This window comes from Microcaecilia unicolor, chromosome 8, assembly GCF_901765095.1.
Source record: "Microcaecilia unicolor chromosome 8, aMicUni1.1, whole genome shotgun sequence".
Classification (NCBI taxonomy): domain Eukaryota; kingdom Metazoa; phylum Chordata; class Amphibia; order Gymnophiona; family Siphonopidae; genus Microcaecilia; species Microcaecilia unicolor.
This window is the reverse complement of record NC_044038.1, coordinates 175,930,558-175,953,826: the sequence shown is the minus strand read 5'-3', so window position 1 is coordinate 175,953,826 and position 23,269 is coordinate 175,930,558. Positions and strand designations below refer to the sequence as shown.

The following is a 23,269-nucleotide window of genomic DNA, read 5'->3' as shown; positions in this document are numbered from 1 at the left end:
GCACCTGTGCCTAAATTTTCAGCGTGGGTCAGAAAAGCGGTGCAGTCTTTGGAGGGTCATGGTCAGATCGGGACATTCCCACAATTTATGCACATTGTTATACAATAATGGGAATCTGCACCTAATTTAGGTGTGGGGATTTACACCAAGATTTCACTGGTGTAAATGGTTGCACCTAAATGTAGTCACTATTCCCGGTGCTAGCACTATTCTATAAACAGCACCTAACTTTAAGTGCTGTTTATCGAATAGCGCTATGTGCTTTTTTCAGGGCTGATTCTGTAGGCACCATTTATGGAATGTAGTCCTAAATGCATTCAAGATTCTCTATTCACAAATAATGAATACAGTAATTCTAAAAGGTAATGCCTAGTGTTAGGCATGATCAATGCACATATTGGTATTTTAGTAATTTCTGCATGTATATAGCAATGTATGTGCATAAAATGTGGGCGGTGCGAGCAGGTACTTGCATAGATTATAGAATGCTATAATTTATGCATGCTCTTGTTAGGCATGGAGGAGTAACCTAATGGTTAGGGCTCAGAACCTAGTGAACTGAGTTAAACTCCCACTGCGGCTCCTTGTGACCCTGGGCAAATCACTTAACCCTCCATTACCACAGAAACAAAAAACTTATTTCCCTCCTTTTACAATGTCACGTGGCTTCGTAAAAGTGGGACTTAGATTGTGAGCCCACTAGGGACAGAAAAAAATATCTACATATAGCATATGTAAATCACTTCAGCTGTATCTACAGAAAGGTGGTATATCAAATCCATGACCCTTGTAAACCACTTAGTCATCTGTATATCAAGTGTACAAGTAAATAAATAAACATAGGTGTGACCACTTACACCAGCTACAAGGCTTTTTTGGCTTCTTACTCTAGTATTTTATAAAGAAAAGTAGGAACTTAATAAGTTTGAAATAGACTTATTTTGCAGCTTTAAAATAGGTGCCCACTTATCAAATTATCCTCTGCATGAATTTGCAGATGCTCTATTTGTAAACAATATGCTTTACAAACAGAAAATGTAATTAAAAAAAACGTTGTTAACATATTTTGTTTCATTTACAAAATTGCTTTTTTCATTGATATTTTCAAATTGTTTCAAAAAGAAAGCACATCCCTATCCAGAAATCCAAATACATAAGTGGAAACTTATGTGAAATATCAAAAAAGGCACATAATCTATGCCTATGCAGTGGAAGTGAAACTGGGACAGGTTTAGCATGTCCTCTATTGCCAGAAGCCATCTGGTAACCAGACATCGGTGTGCATTCAAAGTAATTTAACCAGCCAGAAACTGCTCTTTGCTGGTTAAATCATCTGTTTAGGGCTAACTGCTATTTTTCAGTGGCATTTAACTGGTTAGTGCTGCTGAAAATAAACGGGTAGCGCCAAACTGAAAACTGGCTATTTGGGGGGTGTTCCAGGGGTGAAGTCGGAAGGCCTGTTAAGCACCAATATTCAGCACTTAACTGGCCAGGTTAATGACATAAATAGGACCACATAAAAGTCAGTCCTATCTTTATGTGGTAACCCATTGTTGGTTAAGTGCTGAATATTGCACTTAAATAGCATCTATGCATTAAGGGATAATTTTTCGAAATGGTGCTGAAAGATCAGCGCCAAACAAAATAGCACTTAGCACTATTCTATAAATGGCGCTCAAAGTTAGGCACTTTTTATGGAATAGCACTTAGTGCCGGGATCCACAACTACTTTTAGGCACGCCTATTTAGACCAACTGAACCCTGGTGTAAATCCTTGCGTCTAATTTAGGTACGGAACCTTATTCTATAACAATGCACATAAATTTCAGGAACGCTCCTGATATGCCCTGACCCTCCCATGGCTGTGCCCCCTTTTTTGATTTGTACACAAAATTTAAACATGGATTTGGGTGTGTAAGTTTATGTGCGTAGGTTTTAATTAATGCCATTTAGAACCGATAATTAATTGCTAGGGCCCAATTATCAATGTCAATTGGCTCATTATTTCATTAAATTGTGCATACAAATTGGGAATGTACCCAAATTTTCACACGCAATTTAAAGCACCATTTATAGAATCCAGGGGTAAACTGCTCCAGAAATTCAATGCTGGTGCCCAGATATGGCCCAGCATCAAAGTTCTGGGTTTTACGCCAGCAGCGGTCAGAAAAACACTGATCACTGCCGACTGAATATCGGGCCCTTTGGTATTCAGATCAATTTGGATCAGAGACTTTTTAAGTACAGTATCTGACAGGCAGATTTATACTGGCCAACCTCTCCATCCTAACCCTTGATTAGACCATTTTCGTCTGCACTATACCAATGTACACCTTTTTCTGTTTGTTCGCTCTTTACACCAGAATGTGACATCAAAGTTTCAGCCCAGTGATTAACCACTGTAGCCTAGACAGTTTTCAAATGTAATACAGAACTGTGGAACAACTTGCCTCCAGTGAAGGGAAGGGAGAAAAGAGAATCATGAAATAGCTTTCAGCCAAGGTCTGGAATGTTTTCTTGTCAGCGATGATGCCTTAAAATGTTATTTTCTCACAACTACCAGTGAAAGATCAGACAGTATTTGAAATAAAAGCATTGGGTGGTGGAAGATGAGGGGGAGGGGAAAGAAAGATTGTCACAACTCACACATCTGACCGTCCTAGAAAAAAGGAAACCAAACAACCGTGGATTATCTGAGCTCGCTAAGTAGCTGTCCCTTAAAAAAAAAAAGGTGCAGATTGAAGACAAATTATTTATATTTTTATATATGCACACATACACTGCCATGGCATAATTCTTTTTTGTTTTTTTGTAGTCACATATTGTGAATCTGTCCTCATAAGAAAACATGCACAATAAAGCAGTACTCCTAACATTACCTTAACCTCATGAATTTCCACTTGGATCTGTGCACTAGTTTTGCGTGCATGTGTGTGCATGTGCGTGCATGTGTGTCTGTTTATTCTGTGTCTGTTTCTTAAATTAAAAATATTCAACCTACTTAACAGATCACCAACAAAAGCCTTTAATTGTGCTTCCAGAATTGGGAAACAGTGTTGATACCCTGTGATTATAAATGTTAATGGGGAACAGGCAGATAGGAGAGTACTATAAATAATGTGCTGTGACCTAACAAAAAGAACTGTTTTTGTACTGTAAATGTAAATTTGTGAATGACATCACTTTTTGTTACGCCCCCCTATAGGTGATACTTTCGGAGAAGATCAGACTGCCAGGGGTACTTCCTTTCAGGAAACCTGTCAGGTATTTTGATCTTCATAAAATCCTGGATGCATTTTTCTAGCTCTTCCTCAATTGACAGCTTCTCTTTCACCACTTTCTTTTTGCTGGAATTGGACTCTCTGGAGCCACTGGTCAGAGTTCGCAGCAGGTCGCTTTTCCGTCGGATTTCTGACTGCTGTAGCAGCTGCACGGGGCCTTTTTTGGCAGGTCTATCCAGAGTCTGAATGTTGGTTTGGCGGGTTACGGGACCGCAGATAACTGTCTCCTGGGGGGAACTGGCTTCCGACTGGCTGTCACAGCTCGATGTGGAGAGTTCGTTGCAGGAAGTGCCACTTTCCCCCTCCTTCTCCCCTTTGCCATTTTTACAGCAGCAGTCACAGTGGGGCGATGACCACCTTCTTGAAAGTCCCCCTAAAACAAATCATATGTACATAACAAATTAGTACAGTCCTGGAACATCCAGTCTGTGTATGAATTATGATATCATTCAACGCACAATTTTACCTTTGTCCAAACACATAATAGCTTATTAAATGATGATGGATAAACAGTAAGTTCAAAATTCTATGAAGCTTGTCACCTAAATTTATGCTTTGTGCTCACATTTGCATGCAGAAGTTACAGAATAGGGTCAGTCACATGTACAAAATAATGCAATAACGAGGAGCTAATGGGTATTAATGAGCAATAATAAGACATATATGACCTGAATTGCCACCAATTAGCAGTAACGTACACAACTGCCCTTGGTCGGTATTCTAGAAGTTGAGTACACAAAATCTGATGCACGCAATGTCTAGGGGGTGTGGACATGGGAGGGGTATAGGCAGGTCAGGGATGTGCCCAGCATGAGTGTGCACAGGTTATAGAATACTATCATTTATGCATGTAACTGACATCACACATGCAAATGGATGCTTACACAAGCAAATTGGTGGCATGCCTCAGATGCTGACACTGGCACTCTTGCATATCTCAGTTCATGTTGAGCTGAGCATGCGTGGGAGTGGCATGTGTGGGAGTGGCAAGCTTCAGCTGCTGTCGCTGGCATCCTGCACTTCTCAGTTCGAGTTGAGTTGAGCATGCATGGAAGTGGCATGCTTCAGTTGCTGATGCCGGCACTCCCACACATCTCAGTTCAGGGAGTGGCATGCTTCAGCTGCTGACACTGGCACTCCCACACATCTCAGTTCATGTTGAGCTGAGCATGCATGGAAGTGGCATGCATGGGAGTGGCATGCTTCAGCTGCTGTTGCTGGCATCCTGCACATCTCAGTTCAAGTTGAGTTGAGCATGCATGCATGGGAGTGGCACGCTTCAGCTGCCATTGCTGGCATTCTGTACATCTCAGTTCAAGTTGAGTTGAGCATGCATGCATGGGAGTGGCATGCTTCAGCTGCTGTTGCTGGCATTCTGTACATCTCAGTTCAAGTTGAGCATGCATGGGAGTGGCATGTGGCATTCTTTGGCTGCTGACGCCAACACTCCTGAACATCTCGGTTCATTTTGAGCTGAGCATGCGTGGGAGTGCCAGCAGTGGTGGCAGAAGCATTTCACTGATTTGCTCACTGCTCAAGTAGTATGGAGCTTGGCCTTCAGATAGCAGAGCTTTTCAGCTGGCGAGGCTCGGACATCCCTGCCAGCAAAGGTAGGACTCAACACCATTGGTAGGGGAAGACCTGAGAGGAAATGGTAGCCTAGGGGCACAGTGAACTGATAAAGTTTGGGATCCTGACTTATGTCCTGCCTCTGCTCCACACCTGTGCACTCCCACTTGCAAAATATTGGCATTTAAATACTTATGTACATATACACAAACACACACACACACACACACACGTGTAAATGTTAGTATTCTAAACATTTATGGGGTAGAAGTTCAACCGGCAGCGGCGAGTATTTTGTAAACTGCTGCCGGCAGCATTATTCTGGATATTCAATGCCAGGCCATGTCTGGCACTGGCACTCTCTTCTGCAATATTCAGCACTTAACTGCCTGACACCAATAGGACTGTGCTTTATGCGGTCTGATATGGCTGCTTAACTTTGGCAGTTAAATTCTGAATATCAGCACTTAAGCACATAAGTGCCAATTCCACCCCCTGGACTGCCAACAAAAAGGCCGGCTTTCTAACTGGATAACAGCCACTGAATATTAGTGGTTAGTCCTGCACAAGTGAATTAACCTGTTAGCAACCATTTCTGGCTAGTCAAATCGCTTTGAATATTGACCCCCTATGTGTTTAACGCATGTGTAAATGGGAGCACTTAACAAGACATCTCAAGGAATGCTGTCCAGGTCCCTTTCTGCTTCCAAACTCCCTTCAAAGAAAGCAGAACATTCTCCAATGTTGGTGCTTCCTTTTTTTCAAACAAAACAGCTCAGGAACTCACAGGCAGATGATCAAAAGCCCCGCAGTGTTCCAAACAGCGCTCTAAACTAGCGCTGGAACAGCGTGGGGCGCTATTAGACCTATGATCAGAAATAATGCATGCAAATTTAAGCAGTACAACTATCTCTGATCATGGGGTAGAAGTGCGGGCGAATTGTGCCGAGCATGCGCTCAGCAGAATCCTCCCACACTTGTTTGACAGGTCTGGGCTGTCAAAAGTCCAAACCTGTCAAACACAGAAGCTGAAGGTCCATGGGACCACCAGGCCCTGACTACCCATGCCCCCCAGTTCCCCCCCCCCCAAAGCAAATCTGCCAACAGGGGGCTGGAGGTCCAGCAGACCTCCGGTCCCCCCTGACGACCCCCCCCCCCAGGTTCAGGGAGGGCTGGAGATCCAGTGGGTCTTCAGCCCCCCCAAACCCCCAGAAAATGGTCCCTGGTGGTCCAGTGGCCGCTTAAAAAGTGTCCGTTAAAAAGAACCCCCTCCCAGTCCCCCCACCTTAGTTGGAGGAGGGAGGTAGCCTGCCTTCCTCCTCTTCCTTTGGTTGACGCCGCTGCAAAATGGCAGCGCCCAGCCTCTCCCAGTGCATGCTGGAATGCACTAGGCAGAGCTACAGACCATATAAGGCCCTTATATGATCTGTAGCCTCGCCCAGCGCATCCCAGGATGCGCTGGGAGGGGCTGAGCACTGCCATTTTGCGGCGGCGTCAACCCAAGGGAGAGGAGGGAGGCAGGCTACCTCCCTCCTCCAACTAAGGTAGGGGGCTGGGAGGGGGTTCTTTTTAAGGGACACTTTTTAAGCGGCCACTGGACCACCAGGGACCATTTTCTGGGGGTTTGAGGGGGGGGGCTGGAGACCCACCGGATCTCCAGCCCTCCTTGAACCTGGGGGGGGTCGTTGGGGGGGACCGGAGGTCTGCTGGACCTCCAGCCCCTGTTGGCAGATTTGCTTTGGGGGGGGGGGGGAACTGGGGCCTGCCAGCATGCAACTGCATGCTGGACAGGACTCACCATTCCTCCCCAATGATCTGCAAACCCTAACGCCAGCTCGAAGCTGGCATAGGGTTTGCCGCGGCCAGCAACCCAAATTTTGGCGCGCTGACCGCTGATCATTGGCGATGAATGTGCTAAGCCCTGTTTAGCATGTATTTGCATGCTATTTGTGTAAACAGCCCTCGAGCGCATTGTTTCACGTGCTCGAGGGCTCTGATTATGGGGTGGTAGCAAACGCCGGCACTAGTATGGTGCTAACAGCCTCTAGCACCGACGTTTGCTTTTGATCACCTGCCTATAAATGATTGCAAGGTCATGAAGTGTCTGCTACTATTTATATGACTGTTACAATGGCATCAGCAGGGGAGGGTTCAAGGAACATAGTGGTCTGGGAGATTTTTTTTCAAAGAGTGGCTCATGTTGTATTGACTCACCACGACTTACTTGAAGGCAATCTGTTCACTGATTGCTGTCTTAATGCACAGCATTTTGGGCTAGTCGAGTTACGAATCTGTGCCGATTTCTACTTCCTCTGAGTCTCTCACCATTGATTTGCTGCTGCAACTGTGCTAGACCTACTGCCACAGGATGTGCCATGCAGCTGTGCAAATGGACTGGTGTGAGGCTGTAGTGTGCAGCAGCAAATCTATGGTGGGAGACTTGGAGTAGTGAAGATTGGCACCAATTAATAATTCAACTGGCTTGACGATAATGCATGCTGAGGCAGCCAGTCAATGATCACATTGCATTCAAATAAATCACGCTGAGCATCTCTCTCTCTCTCTACGGTGTCACCAGCAGCTGGCTCATTGACACATGCCCAAATATCCAGGACACCATGGAAAAAACATAAAAGAGAATTTTTTTAAATTTGGAGGAATGAACTAATCTAAAAATCATAATAGTCCCAACATCATGAATTTCTACAATTGTAGAAAATGTACAATTTATTACCAGGTTGATAGACACGATGCATTTTTTAATTGCTTTTTTAATCTAAAATACATGGTCTGGCTAGCACAATGCTCTTAAACTGTCCTCCCTTTGCACTGTGATCATCACAGTGCTTTGCTTATGGATTTTTGCTGGAGACAGCATTACGGCAGATGTCTTAAGTTTCTGTCAAAGTAAAGACTGGCTGAAAAAAAAACCCCATAAAAACTGGTGAGCTAAATAGAGAGCTTTTCAGTGCTTCTCTTATCACAAAGCAGGCATACACAGCTTCTAAGTTTTCATGGTTTTGAAATTCTGGTTGATCATGGATGAAAGCTTCACATTTTAGGACCAGAAAAAGACTTTGCAAGTACAGCAACCCAAGTACAATCTGCTATTCCTGCCAAGCATGCACACTGATTTTCCTTTCCACGGTTAAAATAAAGTCTTTCTCTTTACAAAGCATCAAGTAGACTGAGCATGTTCAATTTAGACACAAAAATGGCAGAAATAACCTTTTTAGTCCCATTGATATGGAATGGAGGAGTACTACATTGGATGTACCCTAGAAAGGTAATATATCAAATACATGACCCTTATCTGGTCCACAGTGTCCTCATACTGGTTAAGTTCTAGTCTGAGTTACATCACAATGCAATAACAGAGAGCCCCAGTGTCTCATTCTATAGGAAGCTGAGGAGATAATTTTCTAGTATCATTTTTGCATATATGTGACCACATACATATGAAATAGCCTCTTATAAAAGTATGTAAAATGACATGATAGTGTGTAATTTGCTGGTGGGAAGAATTTTGCAAGATGCTCACACATTATAGGGGTGTGCAGCCAGAACATTTTTGTTCCATGTTGTTTCCCATGTCACTTGTGGGAATGTTTATTTTTTTTTTCGTTCTGTCATCATGGTAGCAATGTTGTTAAGAATGTGCACTCTTTTGAAAGAGTGTGCACTATTTAGCAAAGCATGCACTATTCAGGAAGACTCTTCCTGAATAGTGCATGATTATGTGAATAGGGCACACTCTTTCAAAAGAGTACAGCGTTTGCACTGTTTTGAAAGTGTGTGCACTAATCAGAAAAGTGTGCACTATTCAGGAAGACTTTGAACTCCTTTGAAAGTGTATGCATTATTCAGAAAAGCGTGCAAGGAAGCATGTGCACGTTTTTGAAACAGTATGCACTATTCACAAAAGTGTGCACTGTTCAGGAAGAGTGCATACTCTTTTCTGATAGTGCACACTATTTTTGTCTTGCATACATTATCAAGAAAGAGTAGATACTCTTTCTGAATACTGCACGCTCTTTGTGAATAGTTCCCCCTTTTTTGAAAGAGTGCGCTATTGACAGCATTCATTGGTCTAGATTCAGTAAATGGTGCCCAAATTGGGTTGCCAAAAAATGTATCTTGGACTAGGCTTTACTTCGACAGATCCTGTTCTAGATTATTAGTGGAAGTTGAGACTTCCCAACCTGAAGGTGTCAGTTCCAATTTCTACAATTTCACTGTATGTAATTTTTTTTTTTGGCAGGTAAACCTTGTTTTACCTGATAAAACACAACAACAACAAGCTGCCCGATATTCAGCCACCGGCGGGCAATGCTTTAACTGTCTGCTACCGGCATTCAAACTGAATATTCATTGCTGGGCCATTTCTGGCGACCAGCACTGAATACCCAGGTTTCCCAATGCCAGCTAGCACATGACCAGTTAAGTTGATATTTAGACTTAACCATCCACGGCTTACTGGCAAAGATAGGCCTGCTTTTTTATGCAGCCTTATTTGGCAGCTAAGTCTAGCTAGTTAAGTTCTGAATATCGGGACTTAACTGGTCATGTCCCCCACAACACTGGCATTATTTTCAGTACTAACCAGGCACTTTCAGCAGCGATAACCAGTTAAATGCTGCTGAAAATAACTGGTTATCCACCAAGATGTGTGTTAATCAGTCGGTGGCCATTCCTGGCTGGTTAACTCATGCTGAATATCGACTTGAAATTCTTAAAATTTGTACGCGTGTTTATAGAACACTGGGTCAGTGCAACTAACTTGGGCACCAGGACTTGCACCAGGTATAATTCTGGTGTCCATAGTTAGGCACAATATCCAAGCTTACATGCTATTCTATTAACAGTGCCCCTTACAGAAAAGTACTTTGGGCTTTGTCAAGGATGGGTGAAACAGAACCCCGTCGGATTTAGAAGATAAGTGCTATATACCTTTACCTATAAAAATTTTAAAATTAGAAGCTACAATTGAAATATATATGATCAAGAGGATACAATCAAGAGGGAAGTAAGAATTATGAGCATTGGAGGTTTTTTAGCCGATGAAGAATAAAGCGTCTGTGAGTCGTGAAGCAAAACTAGACTTTGACTGCAGATGTACCGAGGCCTTTTCCTCCAAAGGTTTTTGGAACCACCTTAATGTTTAGAACATACTTCATCGATGTACATATATTCCCAAGCAGTTGTAGATATACTCAGGTACATTTTAGCCACAACATCTGCAGGTTTTTTGAAGCTATTTTATAAGCGCACACATGTGTCTATGCTGTCCTTATAAAATTACCCTAAAACAAGCATCTACTTGCTCATCCCATCTAGGTGGCCTATTATAAAGCAATCTCCACCTGTCACCTGAATAAGAGCCCTGCCACACACAGATTAGCAGTCTATGTGCAAAAAAGGGCTCTGAACTCTGAAAATACACTATCATATTCTGTGCAAAGTATAGACATATGTAGATTTTTTTCTTTTGTGCTGGTACTCAGTGACCTGCCCATGACCAGGCTTCATTTTTGCTCAGAAGGGCTGAGTAGCTGCAATTACAAACTCTTCTGAAGCTGAACGGCTGCTCAGATCATTTATCGACTTGCATTTGGCAGGTTCTGTGCTCATAGTAAAATGTAATTATCACCTCCTGCTTGCACAGATTGGCAAATTTATTTTAGTAATAAATAAATAAAATTGCCCAAGACATGCCAGGCCCCTAAATCAGGAAAATATCACTGAACAAAACACACTGCCTATCATAAGTTAACATAATCCTTCAAACAGTTTTCATCATCCTTGCAATTTTTCTACATAAATTTGCATGACTGGCTAATGAGATCATGTGATAACTGTGAAAACCAACAGCACACCATCTGAGGTCGTGATAGACATCTAGGGGTCCTTTTACTAAGCCGTGGTAAAAAGTGGCCTGCGGTAGTGTGGGTGCGGGTTATGGGCACGTGCAGAATTATTTTTCTGCGTGCCTGTAAAAAGGGCCTCTTTCTTTTCCCTGAAAATAACGTGTGGCAAAATCAAAATTGCTGCGCGTCCATTTCGGGTCTCAGACCTTACCGCCAGCCACAGACCTAGCGGTAAAGAATTTGTATGGTAATGACCTATGCACATCAGATGTCACTTGGCATGCATCCGCTACACATGCCAGAAAATAAAAAATATTTTTCAGATGCGCGTAGCAGACGTGTGCCAAAAATGAAATTACCGCAACAGCCATGCAGTAGTCGGGTGGTAAGTTCATTTTGGCAAATGTTGGGCGTGTGTAGACGCTTATGCGGCTTAATACAAGGGACCCCCAGATATGCTATAGTATAATACTGTAGTTCTTAACCCAGTCATCAGGATCAGTGGCGTGATGCCCCCCCTGGTGAAAGAACCCCCGATCCCCCAGAGAAAGAACCCCCCTGGGTGCAAGCCGCTGGGGGGGAGGGTGCCGCGCGCCTGCCGGCTCTTCGTTTTCATGCTCCCTCTGCACCGGAACAGGAAGTAACCTGTTCCAGGGCAAAGGGAGCATGAAAACGAAGAGCCGACAGGTGCACGGCACCCCCCCCAGTGGCGTGCACCCGGGGCAGACCGCCCCCACCGCCCCCCCCCCTTGGTACGCCACTGCTCAGGATACACCTAGCCAGACCTCATTCAAAACAAAATTTAAGATGACAAAATGGGATGCAAAACCTCAGCACCATGGAGAGCTCCACAAGGATGATACACAAGGTTAATGCAGAGTAGTTTTATTTTGTTGAAAACATAGACTGGTCAGTTCAAAATGACATTTGTTCATGTGTTAAGTGTACATGGGGAATTAAGAATCATGGGCCAATATTTGGAAACAATCTAAAATATCAATCCTGAAAGCTGATTATTTGGGGCCAATTTTTTCAATAGAGCACTACTGTCATTCTCTCACCTCTCACAAAATGTCTTTGAAAATAGGGCATTTCATATGTTGCACTTAATTCAGAAACTCTGGAAAGCAAAATATTAGACACTGAAAAAGCAGATTATTGGGGGGGGGGGGTCTTTCTCAGATTCTACTGTATATCTATGATATATACTGGAGGGGAGGGGGGAGATTTACTGCCTAAGAAAAACATTTCAGACTGAAGAGGCAGCCACATGCATTCAGACTACTCCCTGAACAAGACAGAATATCCTTTTCACTATGTGAGGGTGTCTCTTGAAAGTGTTGGTAATGTGTACATTTAATTCCTGTCCATGCAATATACTGTACATTAACTGAAGCACATTTACACAGAGGGGTGAATTCTATAAATGGGGCTGAAAAAAGTGCTATTCTATAAGTTCTGCTTATAGAACAGCGGTTTATAGAACAGAGCTTACACCCGGGAAATGCGCTTAACTTTAGGTGTGGCCATTTGCACCAAATGAAATGTGGTGCAAATCTTTGCACCTAAATTAGGCACATTCCTCTTTCTTCTCTAACCATGGGGGTCTTTTTACTAAAGATTAGCTTGTGTTATCTGCAGCAGGGCCCATTTTATTCCTATGGGCCCTGCTGTAGATAACCCAAGCTAATCTTTGATAAAAGAACCCCTAAGGGCATTAATTTTAGGAATACCCCATTCTGCCCACAACCCTCCCATTTTTGCATCCCCTTTTTGAACTTGCATTAAATTTATGCACATATATTCCAATTACATCAAATTAGTGCCAATAATTGCTTGTTAACAAGCCAATTATTGGCATTAATAGCTCATTATTCAATTAAATTCCACACATAATTTTTATTTACTTTTATAGAGAATGTACCCTTTTTATGTTTCCCTCCTTTCTATCCCTTGGATGAACTAAGCCTTCTTTGAAATTCCACATCTCATAACCAGCCTTTATTCTGCCTCCCTCATCCATGCTGTAAAAAAAAAAATCTACCTTCCTGCTCTGTTCTTCAACTTTAACTTTTAAAAAATGCAAAAAAAAAAAAAAAAGGCCATAAGTGGCAATTCTATCAATTGGTGCCTCATCTAAGCTGCCACAAAGGAGTGAACTTAATGCTGCACCTAAATTATTATTCTAGAATGCTAGAGCACAAGTGCATTGGCATGCAAAAATGTAGGTGTGGCCCAGTGGTGGCCCTACCATTAGGCCACCTGAGGCAGGGGTAGCAGCAGCAATTCCCATGGGCTGCCGTGCCATTGGCACCTGCCTCTTCTCCCTACTGTGGCCAGCTTCTTGATGTAACTTCCTGTTTCCTCAGAGGAGGGACTCAGTAGAGGGAGCAAAGAGGCCGGTGTCTGCAGCAGCACAGCAGGGCAGCCTATGTGAAACACTTCCACTGCTGCCTTTTGAAAAACACAAACATAAGGTAAAAGCAGGGAAGAGGGTTGAGGAGGGAAGGGGAAGATGCTAGACCAGGTTTGGGCATGGGTGGCTTCTCATCCCTGCCTCGGACGGCAGATTGCCTTGGGTCACCCCTGGAATGCTTACTTCTAGTAGGTCAATGGCTAGTATAAGTGGGTGTGTCAGTATTCTATAAGTTGAGTGGATCATTTAGCAACACACCCATGACATACCCATGCTCCTCTTGACAGTTTCACACTAAGGAGCCCTTTTACCAAACTGCGGTAAAATGTGGCCTTACTTCATCCTTATGTGGGTCATTCCCATGTGCTAAGGCCATTTTTACTGCTATCTTCCCCTTTAATGACCACACATTCATTTTCCCATTAGTGTGGGACCATTAGACTGTGATACCCTACTGCCACCCATTATATAGGTGGTAAGGCCTCATGCATTAACCACATGCTATTCAGTTAGTGCATGGCAATGTAGCGGCACTAACCAATTAGCATAGAAAATGCCCACTCTCCACCTCCAGATCTAACCTAAAATTAAATTAATTTTTATTTTTTGGTGCATCGGTAGTGCACACACATGCACAAGTTACCACAGGCCGCCTGAGCATGCCCTGCGATAAGTCCTTTTTGCTGCAGTAAACAAACGTTTAGAAGCACTGGCCAATATTCAGCGCGTTAACCTCTGTCTTGGCAGATAGCTGGTCATTTTCAGCAGCATTTAACCAGTTATCACTGCTGAAAAAGCCAAGATAGCACCAAAAATAAAGCTGGTGATGTTGAAGGCATGACTGGTTATGTCTCAATATTCAGAACTTAACTGCCAAATGAGTCTGCATAAAAAGCAGGCCTATGTTTGCCTGCTAAGCCATGGCCGGTTAATTTTGAATATTGACTTAACCGGTCATGGGTTAGCCGGTGTTGAAAAACCCGAATATTCAATGCTGGTCGCCGGAAACGGCCTGGCATTGAATATCTGGGTTGAACACCAGCAGTGGGCAGTCAAAGCGCTGCCCACAGCTGGATGAATATCGGGCAGACTGTTTTTATTTTTATTTGTTGCTTTTCTATCCCACATTTTCCCACCTATTTGCAGGCTCAATGTGGCTTACATAGTACCGTAAAGGCATTGGCCAAGTTCGGTAGAGAAACAAATACAAGGTGATATTGTGGGCGAATAAGGTATATGTGTGTCAGGTACAATGGGGGTTGAAGGGAAGAAAGGTTATATAGTGTCCATTTCGATCTTTGGTTTTGCTGTATTGCAGAGTGTAGGTATCTATGTTGGGTCGGTGGGGTATGTCTGTTTGAATAGAAAGGTTTTTAGTGATTTCTTAAGTTTAGATGGTCATGGGTTGTTTTTGTTGCAGGAATTACCACTATTGTTAGCAGAATCTGTGGTACTTCAGGAGTCAAACACCACACACCAGAATGAGAAAGAAGTCTTCTTTATTTGCCAGCAAACAAAGTAGGACATCAGCTCTAGGTCTCTCTGTGTCCTGTCCTTCTGTGTCTCTTCTTCTAAGCTCTCTGGATCCTGCGTCTCCTGTCTGTCCTCTAACGTAAGCTGCTTCTGCTCTCCTTTATATACCCTTCTAGCCCCCCTTTCTCACCAGATGGTAAAGAATAGATTGATTACCCTGTCTTGAACTAATTATCTCTATACATTTATTCAAAAATATCAGTTACATAGGTTTGAGATATTTCCTAAACTGACCTATGACCTGGGGCCTCTCAAACCAGACAATGTGGCACCTATCTCCTGCATTTTATTATTATTAAATTCCCAGCTAACTTCATAACTTAGGTTCATTGAGGGGCTAAGGGACCAGTCTTGCTTAATGGCACACAGACATGGTTTGTTATTACTTTCAGAAGACCAGTCCTACACTTAGCTATAATTCATCAAGGAGAAGACTTGACTTGTCCTGACCTCTTTCACCTATTAGTTTCATACACAAAACTAGCTAGGACTGTGGATAATTCAAACCAGATGATGACCTCTTAAACTGCAGACAAAGCTCACTTGAAAAGTCAGACACTGGATTGAAAACATATTCTACATAGAAATAGAACTTATTAATTACACAGAATAAAACATATTCTAAAATAAGCAGAAATCAGAATTCCTTATAAGACAAAATCTAAATCATTTAGAATTATTTAAACCTACACTATCTCCTTCTAAACAGCGTTAAACTGCCTGCGAAACTGTCCAGTATGCCTTGCTCATAATGGCATCCAGATGTGGTAAATATGAACTAGCCTTAACAATCCATCACTCAAAAAGGGACAAAGAAAGTTTCATTTCTCACTGACCTTTCTAACCTCTAGTCTAGCAAAAGCTAGACTTCTGAGCAATTAAACCCAGATGGCATTCTTCCACTTTACAGGACTGAAAAGTTAAACACCAAATTAATATGATTTCTTTGCCCAGGCTGCCTCATTTTCACCGCTTTTGGAAATGCGTTCCATAGTTGTGTACTTATATAGGAGAAGCTGGGTGCGTAGGTTGCTTTGTATTTGAGTCCTTTGCAGCTTGGGTAGTGGAGTTTTAGGTATTTTCGAGATGTATTGGTTATGTTTCTGATTGGTAGGTCGATGAGGTTTATCATGTATCCTGGGACTTGGCCGTAGATAATTTTGTGGACCAAGGAGCAGATTTTGAAGGTGATATGTTCTTTGATTGGAAGCCAGTACATTTTTTCTCGAAGGGGTTTGACACTTTCGAATCGCGGTTTACCAATACAATAGCACTTAATCACATAACTTCCAATTATCGATGTCCACCATGTGCAAAGTGCTACTAATCTATGTACAAGGCACACTACTGATATATACTTTACGTGGCAGTGTGTGGAATTGTCTTTACTATATTTCACACAGAGGTGTATTTTCAAAGTGCTTAGACTTACAAAGTTACATAGGGGCCCTATTACTAAGGCATGCCAAAAAATGGCCTGAACGGGTGTAGGCACGTGTTATGGACATGCGCAGGTCCATTTTTCATTTATTTATTTATTTTATTTATCATTTTACTTAATTACATTCACATTTATCACATAAATGTAAAGAAATACAGAAATTAATATAAAAAGGAAAACATTTTCTCTCAACAATATATATTTACATAATTGTCCACAATTGGAAGATCCAAGATCAGGAAAACAATCTTAAAGAAAATAAGAAAAACTCAAAATGGTTAATCTTACACTTCACATTTTCTGAGGGAGGAAGGTTAATCGGTTACTGCAGCCGGTACAGTGGTAACTGAAGGAAGTTGCTGCAGAGGATTCTTCATCTGTTTCCACAAACTCTATAATTTCTTAGGTTCAAACAAATAAGTAATAAGGAAAATAAAACACTTATAAGGGAATCGTGCTAGGAAGGTCCCACCTGGGGCAATGATTCCTGGCTGAAAAGCCAAGACTTCACACCTCCCAGTCTGCGATTCCCTTGATGTGTCAGGAAATATATTCATCTTTGAACCCAAAAAACTATCAACCATGTATCGGAAATACAATTTCAAATCAAAGACGAAAGTCACTAATAATATAACTCTATCTATAACTTCTGAATTTTCCAAAATGTCAGTTAAACACATCTCTTTTCTCTGAAAGAAGATTTTAAAGGAAATATAATTTTAGTCACCAAAAGGTGGCTATCAGAAGGTATTAGCAAAGTATCAGAGAAATATTTCTTCAAGATATATAGGATATTATAGGTAAATTTATCATTCTCAAGTTATTTTCCCTTAATTGGTTCTCCAGAAATTCCAATTTTTATAAGAAAAATAACTATTCTTCATTACCAAATTATCTAATTTTCATAGAGAAGCCATTTCCGTAATCAAAGTCTCTTTTTATATCTTGGACTTCCACTTTGTTAGATAAGTATTAATATAGATTCTTTTAACTCACATAGTGAAAAATTTTAAACATCTGAAGAAGACAGTTATTCACATTCTACTGCAGTTCCTATAGTATGTCCTTTATGACATTATTGGCTTCACCAAGTCCAATTTCTCCACAGAAACCGCTCCAGATATCTTCGGGGGGAAGAGCTCATTCTCCAATCCCCCAGTTGGTTTATTATCCGGAGTCGATGCTGCGCCAGGACCTCCTCGGGTCACATGAAAATCCTAACCCACTTCGGGCGTTTCCATTATTGACCTCCATAGCGAAGCATTACTATTTTTCAGTGCACCTGCAAAAAAGGCCTATTTTTGTGGCCGAAAATGGACGTGAGGCAAAATTAAAACCAGCGCGTGTCCAGTTTCAGCATGTCACTTTACTGCCACCCATTGACTTAGCGGTAAGGTCTCACATGTTAACCGAGCAGTAATCATCGCCGGGTAAGCGCCACATGGTAGAAAATTTCTACCGCGTGTTTGGGACATGCGTCAAAAATGGAATTACTACCTGGGGCATGAGGTAGCCGGGCGGTGGTTCCAATTTGACGTGCATTGTATGTGAGTAGGCACCTATGTGCCTTAGTAAAAGAACCCCATGGAGGGGCATAATCGAACGAGGGCGTCCATCTATAAGGGCAGCCATCTCTAATGACGGCCCCGTGAAGCAGCGTACCCGACCGTATTATCGAAACAAGATGGCCAGCCATCTTTCATTTCGATAATACGGCCGGGGCTGGCCAAATCTCAACATTTGGGCCGCCCTTAGCGATGGCCGCCATTGGTTTTCGCCGATAATGGAAACTAATGGTGGCCATCTCAAAACCAGCCAAATCCAAGCCATTTGGTCGTGGGAGGAGCCAGCATTTGTAGTGCACTGGTCCCCCTCACATGCCAGGACACCAACCGGGCACCCTAGGGGGCACTGCAGTGGACTTCACAAATTGATCCCAGGTGCATAGCTCCCTTACCTTGTGTGCTGAGCCTCCCAAATCCCCCCCAAAACACACTACCCACAACCGTACAACACTACCATAGCCCTTAAAGGGTAACGGGGGGCACTTAGATGTGGGTACAGTGGGTTTCAGGTGGGTTTTGGAGGGCTACCACTTACCACCACAAGTGTAACAGGTAGGGGGGGGTGGGCCTGGGTCCGCCTGCCTGAAGCGCACTGCAGTACCCACTAAAAACTGCTCCAGGGACCTGCATAGTGCTGTGATGGAGCTGGCATAGAGGCTGGCAAAAAAATGTTTTTAAATTTTTTTTGGGGTGGGAGGAGGTTGGTGACCACTAGGGGAGTAAGGGGAGGTCATCCTCGATTCTTTCCAGTGGTCATCTGGTCAGTTCAGGCACCTTTTCAAGGCTTGGTCATGAACAAAAAGGCACCAAGTAAAGTTGGCCAAATGCTCGTCAGGGCCGGCCTTCTTTTTTCCATTATCGGCCGAGGCCGGCCATCTCTTAACCACGTCCCCGTCCCACCTTCGGTACACTGCCGACATGCCCCCTTGAACTTTGGCCGGCCCTGCGATGGAAAGCAGTTGAAGCCGGCCAAAATCGGCTTTCGATTATACTGATTTGGCCGTCCTTAGGAGAAGGCTGGCCATCTCCCGATTTGTGTCAGAAGATGGCTGCCCTTCTCCTTCGAAATAAGCAGGATAGTAACCTATGGAATTTTGTATCTCTAAGTGCTTTCAAAATGAGTCCTGTAGGGGGAGATTCTATATATGGCACCTAAAAAATCAGCATGGAAATCAAAGCTAAGTGTATTCTATAAGCAGTGCCTAGATTTAGGTAAAGTATATAGAACACTCTTCACTTGTCTATTAGATTGTAAGCTCTTTGAGCAGGGACTGTCTCTCTTTGTTAAATTGTACAGCGCTGCGTAACCCTAGTAGCGCTCTAGAAATGTTAAGTAGTAGTAGTAGTTGACATCTGAACACTTAAAACTATGCACCTCCAGTTATACCAATGAAAACATGGCATAAATTCCGGCATGTAGATTTAGGCAGACTGAGCCATATTCCATGCCCCTTTTTGCCTGACACATTACAAGTTAGGGGCACTGCATTACAGAATGCGCTTAGCGAGTTGTGCGCATAAATTCTACTTATTGCCAATTAGTATTCATTATTGCTTGTTAAGAACTATTATCAAGGATGATTAGCTTGTTAAGCCAATTAAGTTACACATGTTATAAAATACGCTTGGATTTCGCCATGGATCTCTAGGTGCGCTATATAGAATCCAGGGGATAGTGGTTTTCTAAATGGGCTTTTAAGTTCTACCATAAAAGCACAAAGCAGGCAGCTAAACAGAGACCAGTTACCTGGCCTGTATTATTTCAGCCACTTTTCTTCCTGAAGCCCAGAGGTAACAGGTGAAATATTTAGTCTCCAAGTGGGGTAACCTAATCACGTTTAGACTGTTTTAATTTTTCATTGCTAATACAAAGAAACAATGGAACCTTGGACTACTGAACAGACAGCAGCTGCCATAAAATAACAGTAACTCCGTGGAAGTATGTGGTTCCCCTTTAGAACAGAAAAGTGGCATTACCCATTGCACTGGCTGTGGGATTCTTTTTTTTTTTTTTTTGCATAAGTTTGTTCTGAATACAGCAATGTATTTTTTCTAGCAAAAAATGTGCTGGTACTCAAATGCCAGGCCATCCTTCAGGGGTGGGGTGATCACTGAGGGACCCACCCCCACAATAGCCAGGCCCCCTGCAACCAGTCACTGAATCTATGGCCAGGCAGAATTGGTGTGTAGAGCCTGAGCTCTTTCATTAAAACTTGCTGACCATGGGTCAAATTTAACAGACAATGGAAAAGGTGCCGGTACTCAGTACCCCCAAGTACCCCCTCAAAAAAAGCCCTGGAATACAGTCAGGCCAAATGTAACTTTGTAGACTTGGAGCGTGCTTATGCATTTTCTCCAACCTGCATTGCTGCAACCTATCACTCTGGTCTTCTCATTATCCATCCCGCTGATAGCTGTGAACACCGAGCACACCATTTACAGAACAACTAGGAAAGATAACTTCCACTCCTCCATTGTCAATGATGAAGGATCCCTGCAGTCTGTGAGATGTGTGGCCAAATTTAATTTATAAACCTGCTAGAACACTTTGTGGCGTGTGAAACAAAAAGAGTCAATAATGGTTCAATTGCAAGTTTTAATATTCTAGCTTTGGAAAAGGCAGTAGATTGATGCTTGATAAAATGGAGTCACATGAACCCTTGCCTGGGATCCCTTATTTGTTAATAAGTAACGTGGTTAAGGGCCTGAACAGAAACTCTTCCAATCTTTAAGAGCTACAAAATGAATTTTCCATCTGCCGCTGTCGCCTGGGTGGATATTTTATCTAGCAGTGTGAGCACACAGACTCGATTTCTAATCCCTTCTCTCTCACTGACTTTGTGTCGCTCTGGGCAAGCCACTCTATCAATAGGAACAAATTACTGACTCAACATTTATCAATTAGAACCTCATCAGATTTGAGCACACGTAACAACCTTAGCCTCCAGTAACCCAACTTGCATTGAAATGCTGCAGTTACCATATTGTAATACCAAAATTTCTGTGCTGAACCATGAAAACACCAGGTTAGTGGTTGGAGGTGTTTCTAGCAGGTGTTTCTGGAATTCGTTGCCAGAGAATGTGGTAAAGGCAGTTAGCTTAGCAGAGTTTTAAAAAGGTTTGGGCGGCTTCCTAAAGGAAAAGCCCATGGACCATTATTAAATGGACTTGGGGAAAATCCACTATTTCTGGGATAAGCAGTATAAAATGTTTTGTACTTTTTTGGGATCTTGCCAGGTATTTGTGACCTGGATTGGCCACTGTTGGAAACAGGATGCTGGGCTTGATGGGCCTTTGGTCTTTCCCAGTATGGCAATACTTATGTACTTATTAACATCTTCCCATATGGTTAAACCAGAGACAATACCCTCACCGCCTAACTGCAATACAAATAATGTCAAGTAGTTAGCTAAAACCATTGAGGTGTTAACCGCTATGCGTTATCTGCCTTATTAACAGTTAAGCAGATGATTCCCTTGTGGAACTTTCATCGATTCATACAATTTTATTTATTTATTTTGATGTTTATAACCCACATTATCCTGAACAATAAATAAATAAAACAACTGGCAAGGTTTACAATACCATAAACAAAATATCAAGTAAGAACAGAGTAGAACAAATAAGATACAAATAAGATGGTCCATTGTTTTGGTCATCAGTTCCTTAAGTTACTGTAACGTCCTCTAGCAGGAAAGATGTAGAACACGTTCCAAAGGTTACAAAATATTGGTGCCCAGATGGTCACTTGAAAGGACAAGCTGCCCATCAAGGAGAGTATTCATCTCAAATTGTTGGCACTGCCTTCTAGGGTCCAGATTTACAGTGTTTCAAGTTTATTATGGGTTTTCTACTCCGCCCATCGCCAAATACATCTTGGCGGCTAACATACTAAAAAATAGAGAGATAAGAATGGAGTAAATGTAAAAGTAGAACTACAATATCGATAGGACAGTGGGGGGCGGTACAAAGGTAGGGTGCGCTACATTTCAGACTCACAGTTAAAGTGAGGAGTTGGCATATAAACGGCTGCTCGAAACATAAGCATCACGAAAAAGGAATGTTTTAAATTCTGTTTTAAACACCTGAAGATTCTCTTGATCTCTCAGTGTTTGCGAATGCTGATTCCAGTGTTTTGGGGCTTGAACTGAAAAATAGCACAAAGTGTATGTTCATGAAAAATTTCTCGAAAAGATGGGACAGTGAATAGGAATCGCACTGTACGTGTTGGAACATATGGAGTCAGGTGACGAGAGAGATATTGAGGTTCACCTGACATTTTGATTATATGTACCAAAAGCATAGTTTTGTACATGATTCTGTGTCTGATGGGAAACCAAAGCACTTCCCGAAGCAGGGTAACGAAGAAGCGTTGAACTGGCACCTTCCTGATAGATGTCTTTGTTCTACTCAAGGGCCCTTGTTGATGCCTGCCACTACAGGAGATACTTAACTCTCAAACAAATTCCCAGCTGTATCTAAAGTCTTATTCTTTTTCAAGCTCAGTTCCAAACAGCACAAAAATTGTTCATGAAGTCTTTAAATATTTATTTCAACCAAATTCACAAGTTTCAATCCATATTCTGAACTTTTTTCACACGTCTCACTTCTGTAGAAAATACTTTAAAATGCTTCAAGGTAAAAGTTCTTCATATTTATTTTCACATTTTGCAGAGCATGGACACCCCCACCAACATGCAGCATGTTTTGCCGATGCTGCCTCAGGGTGTGGTCCGCCAAAACTTATACTTGAAGAATCACACATACTGCAACCTCCGTGTCCTAGAGGAGCGCAGTGGCCATGCGGTGGGGAGCCCTTACTGCCATCAATTGAAGTGATGATAGGCACTCTGGCGCTAACCCAGCGGTAACCAGGCAGTGCACGGTGATGCCCGATTACCGCTGGTTTAGCACCACGCAAGCCATTTCCAGGGGTTTTATTTCCCCCCCCAGAAATGGCGCACACTCAAGGTGGGCCAGCGATAGTCCCGGAAGAGCGAGCGGTAAGCCCGCGTTGGGCTTACCGCCACTCTGTGAAAAGGCCCCTCAGTCCCCTGCTTTCATTGCACAGGGTTGGTACTTACCTTGCATTAATTTTTGCTGTTAACATGGGATAAGTGCAAAGCCCTATTACATAGCATAGCATAGCATAGTAACATAGCAGATGACAGCAGAAAAAGACCTGCACGGTCCATCCAGTCTGCCCACCAAGATAAACTCATATGTGCTACTTTTTGTGTATACCCTACCTTGATTTGCACCTGTCCTCTTCAGGGCACAGACCGTACAAGTCTGCCCAGCACTATCCCCGCCTCCCAACCACCAGCCCCAACTCCCACCACCAGCTCTGGCACAGACCGTATAAGTCTGCCCAGCATTTTCCATGCCTCCAAACCACCAGCCCCGGCACAAACCATATAAGTCTGCCCAGCACTATCCCCACCTCCCAACCACTGGCTCTGGGACAGACCTTTTAAGTCTGCCCAGCAATATCCCCGCCTCCCAACCACCAGCCCCGCCTCCCACCATCGGCTCTGCCACCTAATCTCAGCTAAGCTTCTGAGGATCCATTCCCTCGGAACAGGATTCCTTTATGT

At 42.9% G+C, this 23,269-nt stretch overlaps 1 protein-coding gene across 2 annotated transcripts in view; it reads right to left on the bottom strand.

Annotated features, from left to right (window-relative positions):
- Positions 1–3,199: 3,199 nt before the first annotated feature.
- KCTD16 (potassium channel tetramerization domain containing 16) overlaps positions 3,200–23,269 on the bottom strand; it is a 152,122-nt gene continuing 132,052 nt past the window's right edge. Inside the window, exon 3 of one of the 2 annotated variants that reach the window (XM_030212841.1) lies at positions 3,200–3,641. In XM_030212841.1, coding sequence (XP_030068701.1) covers positions 3,200–3,641 — 442 coding nt within the window. Of the gene's footprint in view, positions 3,655–23,269 lie in introns of both variants that reach the window. The other variant, XM_030212840.1, reaches the window with a different exon arrangement.